Source organism: Rhinopithecus roxellana, chromosome 6 (genome assembly GCF_007565055.1).
Source record: "Rhinopithecus roxellana isolate Shanxi Qingling chromosome 6, ASM756505v1, whole genome shotgun sequence".
Classification (NCBI taxonomy): Eukaryota; Metazoa; Chordata; class Mammalia; order Primates; family Cercopithecidae; genus Rhinopithecus; species Rhinopithecus roxellana.
The window spans coordinates 3,999,322-4,022,163 of NC_044554.1; the positions used below are offsets into that span (position 1 = coordinate 3,999,322).

The window sequence follows — 22,842 nt, forward strand, 5'->3', positions numbered from 1 at the left end:
TCCAGCAAGAGCTGGAACATTTTCAGGCCTGTCTTCAAAGCCCCGCCCACTGCGGAACCATCTAGGGGGATGTCTCAGGCGCCACGGCTCACCGTGAAGCCATAAGAGCTAATAAGCGACTGAAATACATGGAAAACCCCGTACAACACCGTAAACTGGAAACGCTGGAAACGTGAGGCCTGTTAGTGATCAGAGAAACGAAAATGCACAATGGCCCTGAGCGAATGACAGTGAACACAGTAATTCTCCAAACGACTGCAAAGGCTGTGCCAGCTTCTACAGGTAAATTTGGAGGTTTAGCAGTTGCAAAGTGTCTTCCCATCACCTCAGCAAATGTGCCTTCCTTTACCTTAAAAGCCAGTTTCTCCTTGGCTTCCAAGAGATGGATCTCTAAATATTTGCATGTGGAAAATGAAATCCAAATAATGACTGAAAGTGCAGCCTGGCCTCCCGCAAGCAGAGCGCCTGTGCAGAGCCAACGTCTGCTCCTCAGGATCCGAGCCCTGGAGGGTAGAGTACGTGCCAGCCAAGGTGCCCGTCCTGCCCTGAGTCCTGGAGTGTGGAGTACATGCCAGTTGAGGTGCCCGTCATGCCCTGAGTCCTGGAGGGTAGAGTACGTGCCAGCCGAGGTGCCCGTCATGCCCTGAGTCCTGGAGGGTGGAGTACATGCCAGCTGAGGTGCCCATCCTGCCCCGAGCCCTGGAGGGTGGACTACGTCTGAGCCGAGGTGTCGGTCACGTCCCGAGCTCTGGAGGGTGGAGTACGTGCGAGCGGAGGTGCCCATCATGCCCCGAGCCCTGGAGGGTGGAGCACGTGCCAACCGAGGTGCCCATCATGCCCCAACCCCTGGAGGATGAAGCACGTCTGAGTCGAGTGCCTGTCATGCCCCAAGCCCTGGAGGGTGGAGTATGTGCGAGCCGAGGTGCCTGAGCTCAAGTCGCCTCTGGTAACTGTCATGTGAGGATTGGCTGCGTGGGCGTGGGGCCTTGAGCTGGTGCTGGCAGAGGGCTGAACCCGGGGTGCTGGCCACTGGCCGGTGGCTGGAGGCAGGCAGTTCCCGACAGTCCAAGTGCTTCCAGTCCCTGGGGCTGGCGGGGCGAACAAGGGGAGGGAGGAGGCAATGGTGGAGTTGAGAGAAGGAGGAAGTGCGGGAGCAGGTGGAGAAGGGCGTAGCTCCTGGCTTCTAGAACAGCGCCTGGTACAGAGGCACTCAAGTATTGGCTTACTTTAAATTAACATAATAATAGGTCTGGCACAGTGGCTCATGCCTGTAAATCCCAGCACTTTGGAAGACTAGGTGGGTGGATCACTTGAGCCCAGAAGTTAAAGACCATCCTGGCCAACGTGGTGAAACGCCGTCTCTACAAAAAATACAAAAATTACCCAGGTGTGGTGGCGCGCCTGTAATTCCAGCTACTCAGGAGGCTGAAGCTGGAGAATTGCTTGAGCCCAGCAGGCAGAGGTTGCAGTGAGCTGAGCGCATGCTACCGCACTCCAGCCTGGGCGATGTGAGTGAAACCCTGTCTCAAAATAAATAAATAAAAATAAATTTTATATAATAAGAGAATTTTAAGTCTGGGAGATCTTATTTAAAGATTATCTATCTCCAGCCCCACACACATTCCCCCTCTACACTGCAGGAACACACACGTACACATTTGCACTCCCATAAATGCACACATGAGGCACACACATGTGCACAGGTGCACACACAGATGCATGCACAGACAGGGATGAGGAAGCCGTGGCCCAAAAAGCCCACCTAATTCTCCCAAGCAGAAGCGCAGGCGGTATCCAGGAGAAGAGGGGATGCCCACCCAGAGCCGGTCAAAGCCCCACACACCATGGATGTGTGAGGTGAACCCGCTGGCCAGCAGGCACCTTTCCCTTTCCCAGAACAGCAGTTCCCCGGTAGAGTGTTGGTCAGCCAGTGACATGCTCAGAAGAGAGAATTCAGCCGTAAATCTGGAGGCCACACGAACCACATTAAGGAGCCCGTGAGAGGGCCCTGCAGACCTGGCCACACCAGCCCTGGTGAGCCCTCCTCTGCTCACCTGTGCTTCTCCCAAGGACACAACAGTGCCCGGGGATAGGAGAGGCCCCTCCAACACAGAAAGAAATCGCTTCCCACCTGTTACAGTGCTTAACAAACAAGAGTCTCACTCATGTCAGGCAGCCACTATCACCCCACTTTACAGACGAGGACGCTGGGGCTTGGAGAGGTGGATGGCTGTTCGGGTCACAGGGTCAGCAAAGCACAAAGCTTCCAGCGACCCCTGTGTGGCTGGCTCGGAAGCCCCGCTCTACCCTGCTGCCTTGCTGGCTGAGGCCTCAACCTCAGAGGAGCATGACAGCCCTCGTCCTCTGCAAACAGATCAGGGCGGAAGTGTCCCTTCTGCGGGGTCACCGCCTCTGGGGGGAGCAGGCAACACCTCTGTGCTCACAGATAAACCGTAGTCAGCCCACCACACACGCTCTGTCATGGGAAAAGCATTTTTATCTGTGCCTCTCCGGCTCGTGGACGCTGTAGACAGAGCCAGCCACAAGGCTGCGAGACACCCGGGCCGACCAGAGCTCCTGGCTCCTCTAGACGGAAGCACAGACGTGCTTGGCTCACTCACATCCTCACAACAGGGTCTTATTTTTGTACAGGACCAAAACTCCACTATTTACGAGGGTCTCTTGCCATACTCCCGCTCTCCTATGAAGTGGAAAACTCACTTCCAACCTGATGCACTCTTCTGTGGGTGGGAAGACTGGGCACGACAGCACCACAAATTCTGCCTCATTTCCAGAGGCACACAGGGCACCACCCTGCGCAGAGGCCTCTTGAGAACCTCCCTCCCTGCCCGGCCCGGGTCGCTCACGCATTGCTGCCTCCTGATCGTCCCTTGTGCAACATTAAAGCTCGCACAATGACGCCCCATCCTTCTTTGTCTCCCGCATACACAAAAGCTCCTCCGTTGAATTCTGAAGGTCATTTCCAGCTGAGGCCCCAGGCCTGAGTGGTGACTATTCGCTTTTTGTTTCATGGCTGCGGTTTTGTGCCCATCTTCACCAGGCCCAGAGCTGGAGGCCGAGCGCCAGGAAGAAGGTACTTTTCATCTTCCTGTTCAGGGCTATGTGGCTGGTGAATCCAAAGTGATGAGATTTCAATGGCCGCTCAGCTTTCCTAATTTTATAGGCTGTTCCCAGATGTAGATGCCAAGCGCTTGTTGACAAAGTCAATGAGATGCAAGTCAATACCATAAACGTTGCTGATGAGGGATTCTCCCCGCCTCCCGCCTCCTGGCGTTTCGATTTTTCCCGGAGCATAAAGAGGGTGTCGGCGCAAGATTAATGGAGAGCAGGAGGGGACAGGCCCCACGGGGAGCTGCAGCCGACATTTCCAGGCCGAAAGAGTGCTTCTGAGCCTGGGCCGGCGTCTCAGGTGCTTCCGAACGTGGGCCGGGGCCTCGGCTCCTCTGGCTTTTACGCCCCCAGAAGCCAGGAGTCTGAGGGTGGGAGGATGGATGTGGTGCACTCTCGGGCCACCAAGAACCAGGACAGGTTCAAAGGGAGATGCAGCTGCTTGTTGAGTGGATGAGGGTCGTGCGATGTCAGGGGGCAAGGGTCGTGCGGGGTCAGGGGAGAGGGGGAACCCCCTCGCAGCCCGTGGCCAGCAACCCAACACTCATTAACACTCCGTTTCTCACCCAAGCACCTGGATGTGGGAAAGAATGAGGTTTAGGGTGTTGAGTGAGGGAGAGGGAGTTTGGAAATGGTACCGCAGATGGTCAACACTCCTAATAAACCCTGAGCTAGGAGGCCCCGTGCGGACCCGGCACCCCCTCGCTGGCACACTTGCCCCAACTAAGCCCTGCTTTCATTCACAAAATGCCGGGTTTGAGGGGTGGGTGGAAAGGCCCAGAGACAGTGTCGCCTCTTACAAATGCCACCCCCAGCCCTGGCACAGCCTGGGTGATGGGCACCAGGCCACATGCAGTGAGCCGGTGCTCAAACAGGGGTGCCAACAGGAGGGTTTCAGGCCTGGCCAGGAGTGGGTCCACCTCAGTCCTCCCTCCCCAGTCCCCCAAAATACATACATGGCCCCTACATCAAAGCAAAAAGAGTATGGCTGGTCCCCCTCATCCGTCAGGAAGGTCCAGCTGTGGCAGCAGCACTCGGTCTCCGTCTGCAGGGGCTTTCTCCACATTTCCTTTAATTTCCTTCAAACCACAGAGCGTACATCCTTTAGGGTGTGGGCCTGGCGGCTGCGGGACAGCTCCAGCTAGAGGTGATCCAAGGTGCCAAATGTGCCTCCACACTGTGGTGACAGTTGGACACAGCCTCCCTGTCACCCTCCTCCTGTGAGCATCTAAAATAAATCCACCTGGTCCCATGAAAACAGGTCTCCTGGGAGAAAAAATTTCAAACAGCTGAGGGGTTTTTTCTTTTAATTAATTATTATGTAAGTACCTTCATGGAACAAAATTCTCTACTCCACATTCAGAGACGCAAAATAAACAGCGCCCTGCCCTTCAGAAACAGAGGTCAGACGGCAAGTCGCCCCGAAGTGTCCTAGACATGAAGGCAGCAAACGCATTGCTGAAGCTATAGGAATCCAGAAAAGGGGACGTCCACGCTAGTGGGAAGGTGCGGGGAGAGCAGAGGGAGAGTTGGGTCTCGGGCAGCGCCCGTGAGCAGGGAGGAGGAGAGAACTCGGGGCTCTCCAGGGTGGGCAGGGAGGGGCAGGAGCTTGGCCTCGCACACCTGCCTCCGGGCTGGGTAGGGGCCACAAGCTCCGAAGTGGAGCCTGAACCAGGTGTAGACGGATTTGGATGTCAGGCCAAGGATTTGGGGGTTTTTCCTGAAGGCCACTGGGAGCTGTGAAATGGATTTAAACAGAGACTGGGACCAAAATAAATCAAACGTGGTGGGGCTGAAACGTCTTGGCAAACAAGAGCCTGAGCCAGCGCCCAGCAGGCTGGACGGCTGGGGGTGCTCCTCTTGGCAGCGCCCAGCCCACCCCAAGCATCGTGGCATTGCCCCAACTGCCCTGCTACGGACCCATATGCCCCCAAGGCCTTAAACCTTTTCACCACGACTGGGACTGCCCTGAACCTGTGGTAATGGACCTGGAGGCATCTATTCCTCAACGTTCATACAGTTAAAGAGGACAAGGGCTGAATTCTTTCACCGCCAGCGGGCACTGCCGTCACTCATACAGCGGGGAGGGTTGTCCAGCGCGTGCGTTGTCTGTTTCACCCATCCTGTAAGTTCACAGTTCTGCGTCAGTGCACACGCTTGGCTTTGGGAAGGACAAACAAGTTCCCGGTGACAGTGGCTGAGTTCTAGGAAGATGTATGAGTGCCTGGGCTGGGAAGGAGACGCCCCCTTCCCCCTTCCCCTGTTGGAAGCCCTCTGGTGTGCACGTGCCGTGCATTAATACAAGAAGAAGAGTTCATTAAAACGTAGTGAATTACACTGTGAGGAGGACAAACGCATCTGTCTATTGCATTAGAAATAATGTGCAAGGAAGTCCCTAGGAAAAGTGTGATATAAATGTAAGGGGTTGGCCAGGCATGGTGGCTCACGCCTGTAATCCCAGCACTTTGGGAGGCCGAGGCAGGTGGATCACTTGAGGTCAGGAGTTGGAGACCAGCCTGACCAACATAGTGAAACCCTGTCTCTACTAAAAACACAGAATTAGCTGGGCATGGCGGTGCACCTGTAATCCCAGCTACTTGGGAGGCTGAGGCAGAAGAATCGCTTGAACCTGGGAGACGGAGGTTGCAGTGAACTGAGATTGTGCCACTGAACTCCAGCCTGGGCAACAGAGCAAGACTCCATCTCAAATAGATAAATAAATACGTAAATGTCAGTGGTTATGCTCATGTGGCTGGAGATTCTTGGACTGACCCAAGGGGTTTCCCACCTGCCACGTTTTTTCCCTTTTTCAATCTACTGCACCAAAAACCCAGTCACAGCACAGGGCCCTGAGAGTGTGACCCAGTCACAGCACAGCGTCCTGAGAGTGTGTTCACACCCTTTCTCCTCCACTCGGCTGGGAACGGTTTTATGGCAGGGATTCGCTTCTCATCCTCCTTGGCCTCCCACAACCATGCCCGTAGCAGGCAGGGGCCGGGTGCCTGCTGAATGTGGGAAACAGCACTTCCCTTCCTTCCCTGGCACTGGTGGCCCACCTTTAAAATTATTATTATTTCTATCCATCCTTGTTCCAGAGGGGTCTAAGGCCTCTTTGATCAAAACTTCACAGAGACTGATTTCCCCGGACTCCTGGATTAGCTAAGAGAGCCAGAGGCTTAAAATCATAAATTTATCCGCTCAATCAACAAATATTTATTCAGCTCTAAGTGCTGGGAATGGATTCAGTTCCATGAAGGTGATGAGTTTCTACATCCAACTTCACCCTTGACTTTCTAAGGAAGTCCGAATTTTGCTCACCAATCACAGGTGGTTTTGATATGAGCAAAAGCCACCCACTGGTTTCTGTATGATCAGAGGAGGAGGGTGGTCACGAACATTTTACTCATTCTTTGGAAAACAGCTGCTGAAAATGCAAGTTGTATTTATCTCACCTTATCATCCCCCCAGCGCTAACCTCAATAACATTTTTCAAAGGAGATGTTCCATCCTAGACTTTCAGCTTCTTCATAGTATTTAAGGAAATCCATCCGACCCACCAGGGGATGCTGAGGGGGCATGTGACCAAAGCCCCGCCCAGCTCTGGAGCTCTGGAGCTCCGCTTGTCTGTTTCACAGGAGAGGGCAGAGTGAAGCCATCTGGCCTAGGCAAATGCCCTTCTCAGAGATACCTCTTAAAGAAACTCCCCAAGAGTGACAGGCAAGAGATTCAGTGCCACGGCCGCCAGGCCTCATCAGGCCGCTCTTCAGAGGTGAGAGGCAGACAGGACCACTTAGGCAAGGCCACGCCCCAAGATGCCAGCTGTGTGGGAGTTGCATAAGTGGACAGGCTCAGGTGGCTGCTGTGGTCTGGGTATTTGGCCCTCCAAGCCTAGTGTTGAAACTGAATCCCAGTGCTGGAGGTGGGGCCCAGTGGGAGGGGTTTGGGTCATGGGGGCAGATCCCTCATGCACGGTTTGGTACTGGCCTGGCCCTCATGGTAATGAGTCAGTGAGTCTCACTGTAGTCATCCCTGTGAAACCTGTTCATCAAAGAAACCTGGTGCCTCCCTGACTCTTGCTTCCCTCTCACCATGAGAACTCTGCACACACGAGTTCCCCTTCACCTTCTGACAACAGTGAAGCTTCCCAAGGCCCTTGTCAGAAGCCAGTGCTGGCATCATGCTTCCTGTACAGTCTGCAGAACTGTGAGCCAAATAAACCTCTTTTCTGTGTAAGTTACCCAGCCTCAGGTGTTCCTTCATAGCAACACAAATGGACTAAGACAGTGGCCTTGTCAATAGTTTTCATTCTAGTATTATTAACCCATTCATTCAGCAATTTCCTGCTGGAATATGCTAGACTCTTTTATAAATGATAGGGATACACCAGTTATGATCAGGATGAACAAAATTCCCATCCACATCCCATCATAGTATAAAGGAGAGAAAACGGGTCACGTATAAGGTCACATTGTGAAAAGGCGATGGAGAAAAATGAAGCAGGATGAGGCGACAGGGATGCAGGGGCAGAGAAGGCCTCTCTGAGAGGGAGGGATTCGGGGAGGACTGGCCGTGGAGACAGGAACACCTTCCCAGTCAAGGAGCCCACGAGCGTGAGGTCTGAGATGTGGATGTGAGACAGACCCCAGAGCATGAGGGGCCTAGGCTGGGGAGGAAGTCGTCAAGATGCTGAAAAGAGATCATGCTCTGAGCAGCTTTGGGCATGGAGCAGACAGCAGCTACTGTTGGTTTGGCAAGCAAAGGTGTGGTTTGGATGTGGGAGAGGCAAGAAAGGAGAGGAGCCAAGGATGATTCTTAATATCTGGGCTCAAGCAGCTCCATGAATGACAATGTCACTGAGATGGAATTCTGGCATAAATGCCTTGTTCTAGAACAGTCTATAATTCTATTTTTTTTTTTTCAGAGCCAGAAAGCTTCCTTGGGCTCTTTCCCACTAAGCAGCTGTCGTTGGCGCCCCCAAATTTGACTGCTTCCTGTATGATTGGTCCTCAAGAAGGAAATAGAGGCCACTTATGTCTGTGGTGCTTGCCTCCTCCCTACCTCTAGGAGACGTTCTCCTCCCTGGTTTACAGACATGAGAAACCAAACGGAAGAAGAAGATAAAAAGCCCAAAGGTGGGAACAAGGTGTGTGTGGCCTGGCCCCACTTGCCTTTCTCTTGTCCTCAACTTGCACTGTGGCTCCTAAATGTTTGCTTCTTTCCTTCATCGTCAGTAGCTCTGAGGCTTCAGGCTCCAATTTGTCCCTGGAAATGTTCAGCATCTTCCTAGAAGGGATGTGGTAATGTCTAGAAGCATGTCTGGGATGAGCCGTGGCAGGAAAGACACAGCAGACATGTAAATTTCAGCACCAGCAAGAAGACAGCACCTCACACTGTGTGCCCAAGACAAGCCTTTAGGAGCTCTCAGTGCCAGGCAGAACCCATGCTCCCACACCGGGTGTCTGCCCGTTTGACTGGTTCTACCCGAGATGCCGATGCTGACAGACATCGGTGCTGAGGGCAACTGATCGTTGTCTTAACACACTTAAAGGGCACGTCCTAGCTATCTGCTATCCCTGTTCCTCTGGACTGGAGACTTTAGTAACTGCAAGAGTATCAAATTTTATGTTGATCCCTGGAAAAATGTATTAAATGACAGCTTGGGGATTTGTTTTTTCTAAAGAATGTGCAATATTTAATAAGACCAGTATTATACACTTCCAAAGCAAGACAAAGATGTCACAGGAAAACAAAACTACAGAGCAATATTTCTTATTAATATGGATGCAAAAATCCTCAACAAAATACTAGCAGATTGAATTTAGCAGCTATAATAAGAATTACACACTATGACCAAGTGGGATTTATCTTAGGAATACAAGATTGGTTGAGCATTTGAAAATCAATTAAGTTAATACCTCATATCACCAGAACAGAAAACAAAAATCACATGGTATCTCAATACATGCAGGAAAAAAAAATCTGACAAAATCCTAACCTCATTCCATGATAGAAATGCTCAACAAACCACTAATAGAAAGTTCTCAATCAAAGAAAGGGCATCTATGAAAAACCCACAGCTAAAATTATACTTCATGGTGAAACACTGAATACTTCCTCACTAAGGTCACAAAAAAAGACAAAGATGTCCACTCTCACCCTGCTGTTCACCAATGTATTGGAGTTTCCAGGGCAATTAGACAAGAAAAAGAAATAAAAGGCATTCAATTTGGAAAGAAAGACATAAAACTATCTCTGTTTGCAAATAACATGACCATATATACAAGAAATCCTAAGGAATTCACTTAAAAACTATTAGAACTAGCAAATGAGTTTGGAAATATAGCATAATACAAGATCAGTGTTGTAAAAACCAGTTTTATCACTATACACTGGCAATGAGTGATCCAAAAACTAAATTAAGAAAATAATTCCATTTGCAATGGCATCAAAATGAATAAAATACTTGGGAATACACATAACAAAAGAAATGTAAAACTTAGAACCCTACAAAACATTGCTGGAAAACATTAAAGAAGTTTTAAATAAATGGAAAGACATCCCATGTTCATGGATTGAAAGATTTAACATTGTTACAATGGCAGTACTCCCCAAAATGATCTACCAATTCAACAAAATTCCTATCAGAATCCCAACTGATGTCTTTGTAGAAATCAAGACACTGATTCTGAAAGTCATATGGGATTGCAGGAAACCCAGAATAGCCAAAACAATCTTGGAAAAGGAGAACAAAGTTGAAAGACCCACACTTCCTGATTTCAAAACTTACTAAAAAGCAACAGTAATCAAAATAGTGTGGTACTGGCTTCATTATGGATTCGAACTGAAAGTCAAAAATAAACCCTCACATCTATGGTCAACTGATTTCCAACAAGGATATCAAGACTTCCCTAGGTGGGGAAATAATAGTCTTTCAACAAATGATGCTGGGACAACTGGATCCCAGTGGAGCCACCTATAAAAGAAGAGAAAAAAATAAAATTGAACCCTTACCTCACACCATATAAAAAAATTAACTCAAAATGGATGAAAGACCTAAATATAAAAGTTAAAGCTATAACATCTTAGAAGAAAACAGGGGGAATCTTCATGACCTTAGATTTGACAAAGAATTCTTTGGTATGACACCAATTGCAAAAGCAACAAAAGAAAATACTGAAACATTTCAAAATACTTCAAAAAAATTAAAAACTTTTGTGCTTCAAGGGATATCATTAAGAAAGTGAAAAGACAGCCCAAAGAATGAAATAAAATATTTTCAAATCTTGTATCTGGAAAGGGACTCGTTTCTGGAATATATAAGAAATTCTTACAATCCAATAATAAAAGAGACAAATAATCCAACTTTTTAAATGGCCAATGAATCTGAATAGACATTTCTCCAAGGAAGATATTCACATGGCCAATAAGCACATACAAAGATGCTCCACATCAGTAGTCATCTGGGAAATGCAAATCAAAACCACACTGAGATACCACTTCCCACTTCCTACCCACTAAGATGGCTAGAGTCAAAAAAGTCAAATAACAAGAAGTATTGGTGAGGATGTGAAGAAAGCAGAACCCTCATGCCTTGCTGATGGGAATGTAAACTGCTGTTGCTGCTTTGGAGAACAGTCTGACAGTTCCTCAAATGACTAAACATGGAGATACTATATGACTCAGCATGTCAGCTCCTAGGCACACAACCAGAGAAATGCAAAACCTACGTCCACACAAAAATTTAAACATGGCCGGGCATGGTGACTCATGCCTGTAATCCCAGCACTTTGGGAGGACGAGGCGGGTGGATCACGAGGTCAGGAGTTCAATACCAGCCTGACCAACATGGTGAAAGCCCCTCTCTACTAAAAATACAAAAATTAGCCAGGCACGGTGACGGGCACCTATAATCCCAGCTACTCAGGAGGCTGAGGCAGGAAAATCACTTGAACCCGGGAGACGGAGGTTGCACTGAGCCAAGATTGAGCCACTGCACTTTAGCCTGGGCAACAGAGCAGGACTCTGTCTCAAAAAAAAAAAAAAAAATTAAATTAAATGCAAACATAAATGTTAACAGCAACGTTACTCATAATACACAAAATGTGGAAACAACTCACATGTCCATTGACAGACAGATGAATACAATATGGTAGATTCATACACTGGAATAGTATCAAACCATAAAAAGGACTGACACACTGAAACACGCTACAGCGTGAATGAAGCTTGGAAACATGATGCTACCTGAAGGATGCCAGACATGAAGGACCACATATTAAAAACCATCTAACTGTACACTTTTTTTGTTGTTGAGACGGAGTCTCACTCTGCTGCCCAGGTTGAGTGCAGTGGCGCAATCTCAACTTACTGCAGCCTCCACCTCCCAGGTTCAAGCAATTCTCATGCCTCAGCCTCCCTAGTAGCTGGTATTACAGGCTCCTGCCACCACACCCGCCTAATTTTTGTATTTTTTGTAGAGCCGGGTTTTGCCATGTTGGCCAGGCTGGTCTCAAACTCCTGACCTCATGTGATCTGCCTGCCTCAGCCTCACAAAGTGCTGGGATTACAGGCATGAGCCACCATGCCAGGCCTAATTATACACTTTTAATGTATGAATTGCATGCATGAGAATTATATCTCAATAAAACTGTTTTTTAATTTTAAATACAACCTTTTTTTTTTTTTTTTTTTTGAGACGGAATCTCACTCTGTTGCCAGGCTGGAGTGCAGTGGTGCAATCTTGGCTCACTGCAGCCTCTGCCTCCTGGGTTCAAGTGATTCTCCTGCCTCAGCCTCCCAAGTAGCTGGGACTACAGGTGTGCACCACCACACCCAGCTCATTTTTGTATTTTTAGTAGAGACAGAATTTCACCATGTTGGCCAGGATGGCCTCGATCTCCTGACCTCGTGATCTGCCTGCCTCAGCCTCCCAAAATGATGGGATTACAGGCATAAACCAGCATGCCTGGCCCTAAATACAAACTTTTAACATGTTGAAACCCACCAAAACAGCCCAACTGGGCTATGTATCCATTTCCCAAGGCTGCCATAACAAATTGCCACAAACTGGATGGCTTAAAATGATAGAAATTCACTGTCTTACAGTTCTGGAGGCTGGAAGTCTAAAACCAAGGCCCCCAGAGGGCCAGATCCCTGCTGGAGGCACAGCGGGAGGGTCATTCCTGCCTCTCCCAGCCTCTGCTGCTGCAGGCCGGCCCTGGTGTCCCCCGGCTCATAGATGTGCCGCTCCGGCCTCTGCCTCCATTGTCTCCTGGTGTTCTCCCCTCCTGGGTCTGGTCTTCATGTGACCTTCAAATAAGGATACGGGTCATTGGAGCAGGGCCTGCCCTAACCTAGTATCACCTCACCTTAACCTGGGCACATCTTGTAAAGACCCTATTTCCAAATAACGTCACACTCACAGGTACCAGGGGTTAGGCCTTGATTATACCTTTTTTTTTTAGACTAGAGTGCAGTGGTGCTCTCTACATCCTCAGGCACAATCCACCACACCTAGCTTATTTAGTTATTTATTTATGTTGGTAGCAAAGGGATCTCACTATGTTTCCCAGGCTGGTCTTGAACTTCTGGGCTCAAGTGATCCTCCTGCCTTGGCCTCCCAGTGAACATATCTTTTAGGAGTACATGATTCCGTCCACCACAGGCCGCGAGAATTTGTCTGCACGGGTTTCGTCAGAGCCTCCCTCCCTGGCTGGAGGAGCGCCTCTGCTGCAGCATGACCCTCGTGACTTGGGGCCTGGAGTGAGGTGACACAGGGAACAAAGAGCTGCTGAAAGGGGTCCTGGTGTGTCCAGTGCACAGGTTGCCTCCCTCGCAGGGCCACTGGTTTGCGAGCTCAGAGTCACGTGCCTCTTTGCATGATTTTCTTTGTTTGCATTGATGTGTGTAATGTTTAGCATCGGGCTTGTTTGCTTGTTTGTTTGAATTAAGGCTTTGGCCCGTAAACACTGAGCATTCCCAGTGCGTTTTTCAAGAACTGCTGAGGGCACTCGACTTTACTGTCTGTTCTCATCACTTAGACTTGGGAATTGGCCCTAAAAAGGATTTTTTTTTTTTTTTTTTTTTGGAACGAAGCACTATCCTAACGTAGGGGGAGGATTCCATTTCTCCAACTGTGGCCTGTGAGACATGGGCATGGGTATTGCTGCTGTTCATCCAAACTCTGGCTTCAGATTCTGGGGGCGGCAGCTCCTCCACTAGGAAAATCTTCATGCAGAATCCACTACCCCCAGCTGGGCCACTGCGTGTATGACCTTCATCTGTTCTCCCGTGTACCGTCCCTGGCTCTCCTGTGTGCCTTCACTGGCTCTCCCATATGCCATCCCTGCCTGGCTCAAGTCCTCAAGGCAGGAACAGGGCTGAGCCGTTTTTGCATCTCAGCACATGATGGGAACATTTTTGGATGCTCCGTGAAAGTATCTGTTGGACGAAAGATTCAGCTCACGAACACGTGATGGGGACAGCCGAGTCCATGTCTCGTCACGGCCTCTTAGACACTCTGGTTAATGACGCCCGGTCACTCTTGTCCACCGTGATATCCGAGAAGCACTCCTGCTTCTCCAGAACCTGGGCCAGGCCCCCGCCTGCCCTGGTCTTCATCTCCCCTCCACGGGGCCTTGGGCTCCCTCTTTGACCTTTCTTCTTTTCCTGGGTAGCCATGGGCTGCAGGCTCCCTGGGATGCACCTAGAACGGCCCTCCCCTGGCCCCTCTCCCAAGGCTCTGGGGCCACCGCTGACCTCACACTTCCCCCGTCCTAAAAGGCCAGGTGTTTCAGGCCTGGTCCAAGGCCAAACTGACCCCAGGGGAGAGGACTGGACCTGGTGCTGCAAACCTCCTGATCAGCCTTCCCAGCCCCACCAGTGCAGCCTCGTCCTAAAGGAGGTGCTGGGCCACACGGGAAAAGGGGACTTTGACAAAGGGGGGAACATCAGCCCAGTGGTGGAGGACACGTCAGCCCCCCAGCCTGACACGGTGCGGGGAATAACAGGGGCTCTAACAGTGGAGAGGGTTGAGAAGGTCATGAGGCATCATCAGGAAAAAAGCAATATGAGTTTCTAAGCAGCAACATCTGGAAGATCAAAAAAATCCTACTTCAATCACCACGAAAATCTCTGCTCATTACACACAATCATATTTAGTTATTAATAGACAGCGGCTAGACACTGACATTTTGCACACTCCACCCGAGATGTGCCGGGGACGCTTCTGGCATGAGGTTTGTCATTTTCATCAGTGTGTTCCATGGATTGACCGATCGGACCCCAAAATCTCACACTGTCACTCATCATAAGTGAATTTATCAACACGTACGTAATCAGAATACACATGAGAGTTTTAACTGTTTGCATACGAAATTACTTCATTCTTCACGCTTCAAAAATATTCAATTTTGCATAATAAATAATGATAAGGGCCAGTTGACAATTATATAGGTGGGAATAGTACGTGGAAATGATTGGAATTTCAATGGGCTGTGTGGATCTATCTGGAGGTTGCCTAAGTAATCAGCTGCCGAGGCGGCTTCTCTCCATTGTTGGGGGTTAATACAAAGCTCTCAACTCCTATTAGAGGCAGCCTTACTTAAACTGCAAATTGGCACATATCCTATTAGTATGTTCCTCCTGTGACACATCCTCCAACTGACTTAGATGCACAGTCAGGCGAATATTAAAATTAATTAGGCTATTATATTAATGCAGAGAAACAGCAGCTTGTCTCAAAAAAATCTTATGGGGACACCACACACACACACATACACACACACACCTCCAAACAAATGCCACAACCAGGCCTGCTCCACACAAAAGAACCCATCACCCACTGACCAGCCAACTCTGAGACAGTGTTTCCCCAGCCCAGAATGCTATGAGGACCCCGGTGTTTAATCACACCCAAGAGCGAATGAGGGCGAAGCTCGTCCTCGCTTCTTCCAAGGACAGCCGTCTCCACAACAGCATGGTATGATTTCACTTCTGATGACCATGGTTTAATAGGGGTATTGTCATTTGGTTCATTAATTAGCTGCATCCCTGCATATTCTAGCCTGGTTATTGCACCCGTGGAAGACTGCACAAAAATGACCCTATCCCCTGTGGCTCTGCAACTCCCTCTGACCATGGGGACGGGGGGGCAGGGGCGGGGGGGTGGGGAGAGCGTCCCACAACATCCACACTATTTTAAAGGGGTAAGGAACCAGAGGGCTTTGGAAAAAATTCACCTTATTAGTAATTAAAAGACAAACCCGCACACTTTTAAGTCACAGTAAGAGCTCTTGTCTGCTGAAGGTGTATTATCTGCAAAACCTCTCCACGGACGTGTTTTCACATTGCTGCCCCCTGAAAATGTGAGACACTTTCTAGCCTGTGATGTTGGGGCCCCTGAGCCCACCCATGGTCAGCGGACCCGTCCATTTGGGGGTCACGTGCTGCATTCTGGACACTGTGCACCGCCCACTTTGAGTCCTCCTGTGCGTGCTGCTTGGAGGCTGCTGCTGCTCTCCACTGATGGGGGAAAGGAAACCAAGACCCTAAGACAGTAAGATCACCGCGGCTTCTGCGGGCGGAGCTGCCAGAGTGCACCTTCCCAGCACGGGACCTCCTGCCTCCTTTAACCCTCCCCTCTCAGGGCACCACAGCATCCGGCCAGAGGCTCGTCGCCAAATGGGCAGTGCCCACATAGGGTCTACACCCAACACTGGGTTCAAAAAGGAAAAACGGGACTCAGCACCGGGGTTTCCATCTGTGTGTGTGCAGAAGCGAATGCTGCCTGCTCCAGAACTCTGCCGGGGGCAGGAGAGGTGCGTGCCTGCCTTCAAAACCCGGCCCACACTCAACAAAAAGGGAGGTGCAACCACCCCAAAGAACAAACTGGCAGTCGGTGGAAATATGAAAGACCTCATACGAACGGGGCCATTCATCCAGGAGCGACAGAGGAGGTGGTGGGAACACACGACAGAACACAGTTTCTTAGCACATTCACTAAAATCTGGCCTGAGAAGGACGGCCCTTGAGTAGCCATGACCCTGGGTGCTAAGACACTCCGGGCTGACCCTCAGTGGCTCCTTCTCTTCCCATACACTTGCCCAGGAGAGGGGGAGGCCTGGCGGCATGTGTGGACTGAGCAGAGAGCCCCCAGTGAACCCACCCTTCTGCTCAGAGGGAGGCTACACCCTAGCGGGGCTAGGTCAGCTGCGCACCCCCAGGCACACGTCTCTCATCCAGGGACTGCGTCTCCAACACGACAGCCACAATCCAGAGCTCACAAGCGCTCAAGTCACAACATCAGGACGCTGCTGGAGACGTCGTGGCGACAGACAGCTCCACCTTTCTGCTGGGTGATGCTGCTCTGGTGATTTGCAGAGCACTCAGCTACCTGGGGTGAATTTCAGTGAAACATGGTGCCCTGGTCCACAGCTCCAAAACACCACTAATGTGACCACAAGGAAGAAACCCGATGGGGAGAAGACAGCAGGTGCCGAAGGTCAGGACAGCTCGGGCTGTTAGAAAGCTGAGCAGCTCATCACAGCAGCGATGCTCCCCAGGTAGCTGCCGCAGGGGGTGCAGTGAGGCATGGCAGGATTGCCATGGGCGCTGCAGGGATGCGGAGGGGCACAGGGGTGCAGGGGGAGCAAGGATGCCCTGGAGGTCAAAGCGGGGGTGGAGTGGGGATGTGGGAGGGGTGAGGTAAGAGGTGCAGTGGGGACGTGGGAGGGGTGAGGTAAGAGGTGCAATGGGGACATGGGAGGGGTGCGGTAAGAGGTGCAGTGGGGACGTGGGAGGGGTGAGGTAAGAGGGGCAGTGGGGACGTGGGAGGGGTGCGGTAAGAGGGGCAGTGGGGACGTGGGAGGGGTGCGGTAAGAGGTGCAGTGGGGACGTGGGAGGGGTGAGGTAAGAGGGGCAGTGGGGACGTGGGAGGGGTGAGGTAAGAGGTGCAGTGGGGATGTGGGAGGGGTGAGGTAAGAGGTGCAGTGGGGATGTGGGAGGGGTGAGGTAAGAGGTGCAGTGGGGATGTGGGAGGGGTGAGGTAAGAGGTGCAGTGGGGATGTGGGAGGGGTGAGGTAAGAGGTGCAGTGGGGATGTGGGAGGGGTGAGGTAAGAGGTGCAGTGGGGATGTGGGAGGGGTGAGGTAAGGGGGCAGTGGGGACATTGGAGGGGTGCGGTAAGAGGTGCAGTGGGGACGTGGGAGGGGTGAGGTAACAGGTGCAATGGGGACGTGGGAGGGGTGCGGTAAGAGGGGCAGTGGGGATGTGGGAGGGGTGAGATAAGAGGTGCAGTGGGGACGTGGGAGGGGTGAGGTAAGAGGGGCAGTGGGGACGTGGGAGGGGTGAGGTAAGAGGGGCAGTGGGGACATGGGAGGGGTGAGGTAAGAGGTGCAGTGGGGACGTGGGAGGGGTGCGGTAAGAGGTGCAGTGGGGATGTGGGAGGGGTGAGGTAAGAGGTGCAGTGGCGATGTGGGAGTGGTGAGGTAAGAGGTGCAGTGGGGATGTGGGGGTGCAGTGGGGACATGGGAGGGGTGAGGTAAGAGGTGCAATGGGGACATGGGAGGGGTGCGGTAAGAGGGGCAGTGGGGATGTGGGAGGGGTGAGGTAAGAGGTGCAATGGGGATGTGGGAGGGGTGAGGTAAGAGGTGCAATGGGGACGTGGGAGGGGTGCGGTAAGAGGGGCAGTGGAGATGTGGGGGTGCAGTGGGGCTGTAGAGGACCAGTGAGGTGGCCCCACAGCCACCCACCCCACCTAGAGGGGTGTTCCCTGGGTGTTTTCAGTTCACCCACACTGGAGAAGCCTCAGGCCAAAAGACAGGCGTGGGGAGGGATGAAAGCCTGGGGTGCAGGTGGGTCTGCAGCCCCGGAAGCCAGCTTGGCTGGAGGTGAGCAGGAGGGCGCTGCTGCAGCGGCTGTGGGATGGGCGCCTCCGCGGTGGCTCTCACTGAAGCTCCCACCAGCCCGGCAGAAAGCCCTGAGGTCAGGTGACCCTTCAGAGCTGCCTGGGTGGTGCCTGCACATGGTGTGCCAGCAGTCACGGGACCAGAGGGAGTGGCCCCAACGGGCAGGTCTCTGGAGTTGAGACAATTCCCAAAAGGGGTCAGTAAGTCCTTTACCCCGAGGGGTCTGGGCTTGTAGCACCACAAGAGATGGGGCCAAACCCTGGACCCCGAGACACCAAGGACAGCTGTGGGCACGGAGAGAAGCCTGACGATCAGGGCCACCAGCAAAACGCACGGGCCGGGAGTCCCCCTCGCCGGCACACGGGGCGGGAGCCCGGGAGCTCCCTCACGCGCACAGGGGCGGGGAAAACCCTCGCCTGCAGGGTTCTGCGCAGGCAGCCTGGAGCCCTCGCCATTGCGTGCAGACGCCGGGCAGCACGGCCCTGGCCGCACAAGGCATCGCGGGCCTCTGCAAGGAAGCTGGACTCGCGGGGAGCAGGTCCCTGGGTCTGAACTGTGAGGTTCCCAAGTGGGTGGCTGCAAGGGGCCCACGAGCCCCGCCACGGACTTCAGAGGGCCCCGGCCCCAAGCCCCAGGAAATCCCCGGATGCCTGAGCTTCAGGACACAGATCAATGTACTATTTGTTCTGTGGAACAAAACCACGGGGAGAGACAAACTAACGGAAAGTATCAGCAGAACGTTCAGAGAAAATCAGAGAAGATGTGACACCCATGAATCAAAGGCAAGATGGCATCTCACGCACACACCAGAACGCTCAAGAATTTAAAAGAGCCCCACGGCAGTGGAAGCCAACTCTTTCGGTGGGGGGAGCGGGGGAGGGATAGCATTGGGAGACATACCTAATGTAAATGACGAGTTAACGGGGGCAGCACACCAACGTGGCGCATGTGTACATATGTAACAAACCTGCACGTTGTGCACATGTACCCTAGAACTTAAAGTATAATAAATAATAATAATAATAATAATAATAAAATTTTAAAAAAGAAAGTTTGGAAGACAAAGTTGAGGAAATCTCCAAGTACCAAGAAGAACTGAAAACAGGAGAAAAGGGGTAAGAAAAGTGCAGAAATCTGTCGAGGCAGCCCCACGAGTTAAAGTAGGAGATCAGAGACAGAGGAAGGGACCAGAGGTGCTCAGAGAAACAACCCAGGAAACTCCCCAAGCCAGGGGACAGCAGGAGCCCCAGAGTGAGAGAGAGGCTCAGTATCCGTCCAGTGAATGAAACACGCACCACACACACCACATGACACGCACCACACACACCACATGACACACACCACACGCACCACATGACACACACCACACACACCACATGACACACACCACACGTGACACACATCACACACACCACATGACACATGCCACACACCACACCACACACACCACACACCACATGATGCACACCACACATACCACATGACACACACCACACATATGACACACACCACACACCACATGACACACAACATGACACTCACATGACAACACACATATGACACACCACAAACACCACATGACACACACCACACATATGACACACCACACACCACACATCACACACCACATGACACACACCACACATACGACACACACCACACACACCACATGACACACACCACACACGACACACACCACACATACACCACATGACACACACCACACATACGACACACCACACACACCACAGGACATACACCACACATACGACACCACACACACCACACACACACCACACATACACCACACATACGACACACCACACACACCACAGGACATACACCACACATACGACACCACACACACCACACACACACCACACATATACACACCACACGACACATACCACACATACACACACCACACGACACACACCACACACACCACATGACACACACCACACATGACACACACCACACATGACACACACCACACACACGACACACACCACACACACCACACATACCACACACACCACATGACACACTTAACACATGACACACAACACACAATACACACCATACACATAATAGGCACACCACACATACACCACATGACACACATAACATGCTACACTCAACACACTACATGACACACCACACACAACATGACAACACACATGACATGCATGACACAAGACATATCACATATGGCACATGACACACATGACACATGGCACATGACACACAACACACATGACAGGCATCACATACATGACACAACACACAAAACACGACATACGACACAACACAATACACACAACAGGCACACAACACATACACAGCAGACACACCACACATACACCACACAACACACATCACACACACCACACACAACACACACCACAAGACACATCATACCGCACAACACACACCACATGACACCTACTACACACAACACACACAAGACACATATCACATACACCACACAACACATGACACACATCACACACGACACACATCACACACGACATGCCACATCACACACCACAACACACAACAGACATGCCACACACAACATGCACAACACACGACACACACACACAATGCACAATACATACAACAGGCACACCACACATACACATGACACACATGCACACTGCACACAACATGCCACATGACACACCACACACACCGCACACAACACACACCACATGACACAACACACAACACACGTCACACAACACACACAACAGGCACACCACACATACGCTACACGACACACACGACACACATCACACTATGCACAACACACACCTAACGACACACGTCGCACACAATACACACATGACACACATCACACACAACACACAGCAGCCACACAACAGGCACACCACATACCACACACCACACGCATACCACAAACACATACACTACAAACAACACATATCACAACACATAGCAGCACCACACACACCATGACACACATGACACTGACACATGGCACAGCAGACACACTATATGCCACACACCCCACACACACGCATTCACACTACACACCCAGAGTGGTCTACACATGAGTGCTCCACGTAGGGAGCTGTCTACACAGCATGTAGTCTCCACAGCGGAAGGATCTGGAACAGGGCAGGTGCCTCTTCCTGTTTTGCTTCCTGGGTGGCTCATGGACATCACGTTAGGAAGAAGGCGGTCCCGGAGGGACCCTGAGACTGGGCGCTGGGTCTTTTCTGGAAGACCCTCGTGACACGGGCAGCGGGACTATGGGAATGCCGGACGGCTCATGGTGCCCGTTGACCTCCCAGAGTCAGCACTGGCCGCACTTGGCCTCGCGGGGGCTCAGCATTTCCTGGCTCTGACATCAAATACTGTGTCCCAGTGCCCGACTCCCAGCAGAGCACACAGTGGACACTGACGGCGGTGGGACGCTCACTCCTGATGCTCTCGGCTCCCTCCCTGGCCTGGGGCAGGACAATCTTGGGAGGGGCGTCCTCCCCAGGCAGCAGCGGGCGGTGATTCCCCCACGAGAGCTTGGGCTGAACCTGGGTTCAGACCCAGCTCCCCTTGTCAGAGCCTGATGCCTGGGACAGGAACTCAGCCTCTCTGGGCTTGACTTCAGCGGCCATTCAGAGCAGACAATCAGCATCTACTCAGGGGAGGGGGCCCCCCGCACCCAGCATGGACCACACGAGGGACGTGCAGGGGGCTTGGCACTGGCCAGCCACACCTCTCCCTCTCTGTGACCGCTGCTGCACACAAGCTGATGTGGCCGTGAGCACAGGACCCCGGGGAGTCCGTCCCAGGGCTGATGTGCTCACAGAGTGTTCACAGAGTGCTCACCCACAGAAAGTGCTCACCCACAGAGAGTGCTCACACACAGACAGTGCTCACATAGAGTGCTCACAGAGTGCTCATACACAGAGTGCTCACACACAGACAGTGCTCACAGAGTGCTCACAGAGTGCTCATACACAGAGAGTGCTCACACACAGAATGCTCACACATAGAGTGCTCACAGAGTGCTCACACACAGTACTCACGCTCACAGAGTGCTCATACACAGAGAGTGCTCACACACAGAATGCTCACACATACAGTGCTCACAGAGTGCTCACACACAGTACTCACACAGAGTGCTCACACACAGAGAGCTCACAGAGTGCTCACACACAGTACTCACACACACAGTCCTCACACACAGAGTGCTCACAGAGTGCTCACACAGACAGTGCTCATATACAGTGTTCACACAGAGTGCTCACCCACAGAGTGATCACACACAGAATGCTCACCCACACAGTGCTCACACAGAGTGCTCACAGAGCAGTACTCACACACAGAGTGCTCCCATAGAGAGTGCTCACACAGAGAGTGCTCAAATTCTGCTGATGTATGAATAAAGTGAGAACAGTTCCCAGAAGTATGGCCCAGCATGGTGGCTCTGAGTCAGGCGGATCACTTAAGGTCAGGAGTTGAAGACCAGCCTGGCCAACATGGTGAAACCCTGTCTCTTATAAAAATACAAAAAAAAAATTTAGCTAGGCATGGTGGTGGGTGCCTGTAGTCCCAACTACTCAGGGAGACTGAGGTACAAGAATCGCTTAAACCTGGGAGGTGGAGGTTGCTGTGAGCCGAGATCGCACCACTGCACTCCAGCCCGGGAGACAGACCGAGCCCTGTCTCAAAGAAAGAAAAAAAAAAAAGGAAAAGAAAAACAATAAAGAGAAGTTCCCCGAAGTGGAGAGAGAGAGAGGAGCTAAAAGCCACAGTGTTCCCAGACACTGCACTGCCCG

At 51.6% G+C, this 22,842-nt stretch overlaps 1 protein-coding gene across 1 annotated transcript in view; it reads right to left on the reverse strand.

Moving 5' to 3' along the window:
* Positions 1 to 2,086: 2,086 nt before the first annotated feature.
* LOC115898376 overlaps positions 2,087 to 22,842 on the reverse strand; it is a 34,776-nt gene continuing 14,020 nt past the window's right edge. Inside the window, exons 3-4 of the mRNA XM_030933291.1 lie at positions 8,298 to 8,412; positions 2,087 to 3,494 (exon numbers count right to left, since the gene is read on the reverse strand). Coding sequence (XP_030789151.1) covers positions 3,240 to 3,494; positions 8,298 to 8,412 — 370 coding nt within the window. The 3' untranslated portion in view covers positions 2,087 to 3,239. The remainder of the gene's footprint in view (positions 3,495 to 8,297; positions 8,413 to 22,842) is intronic.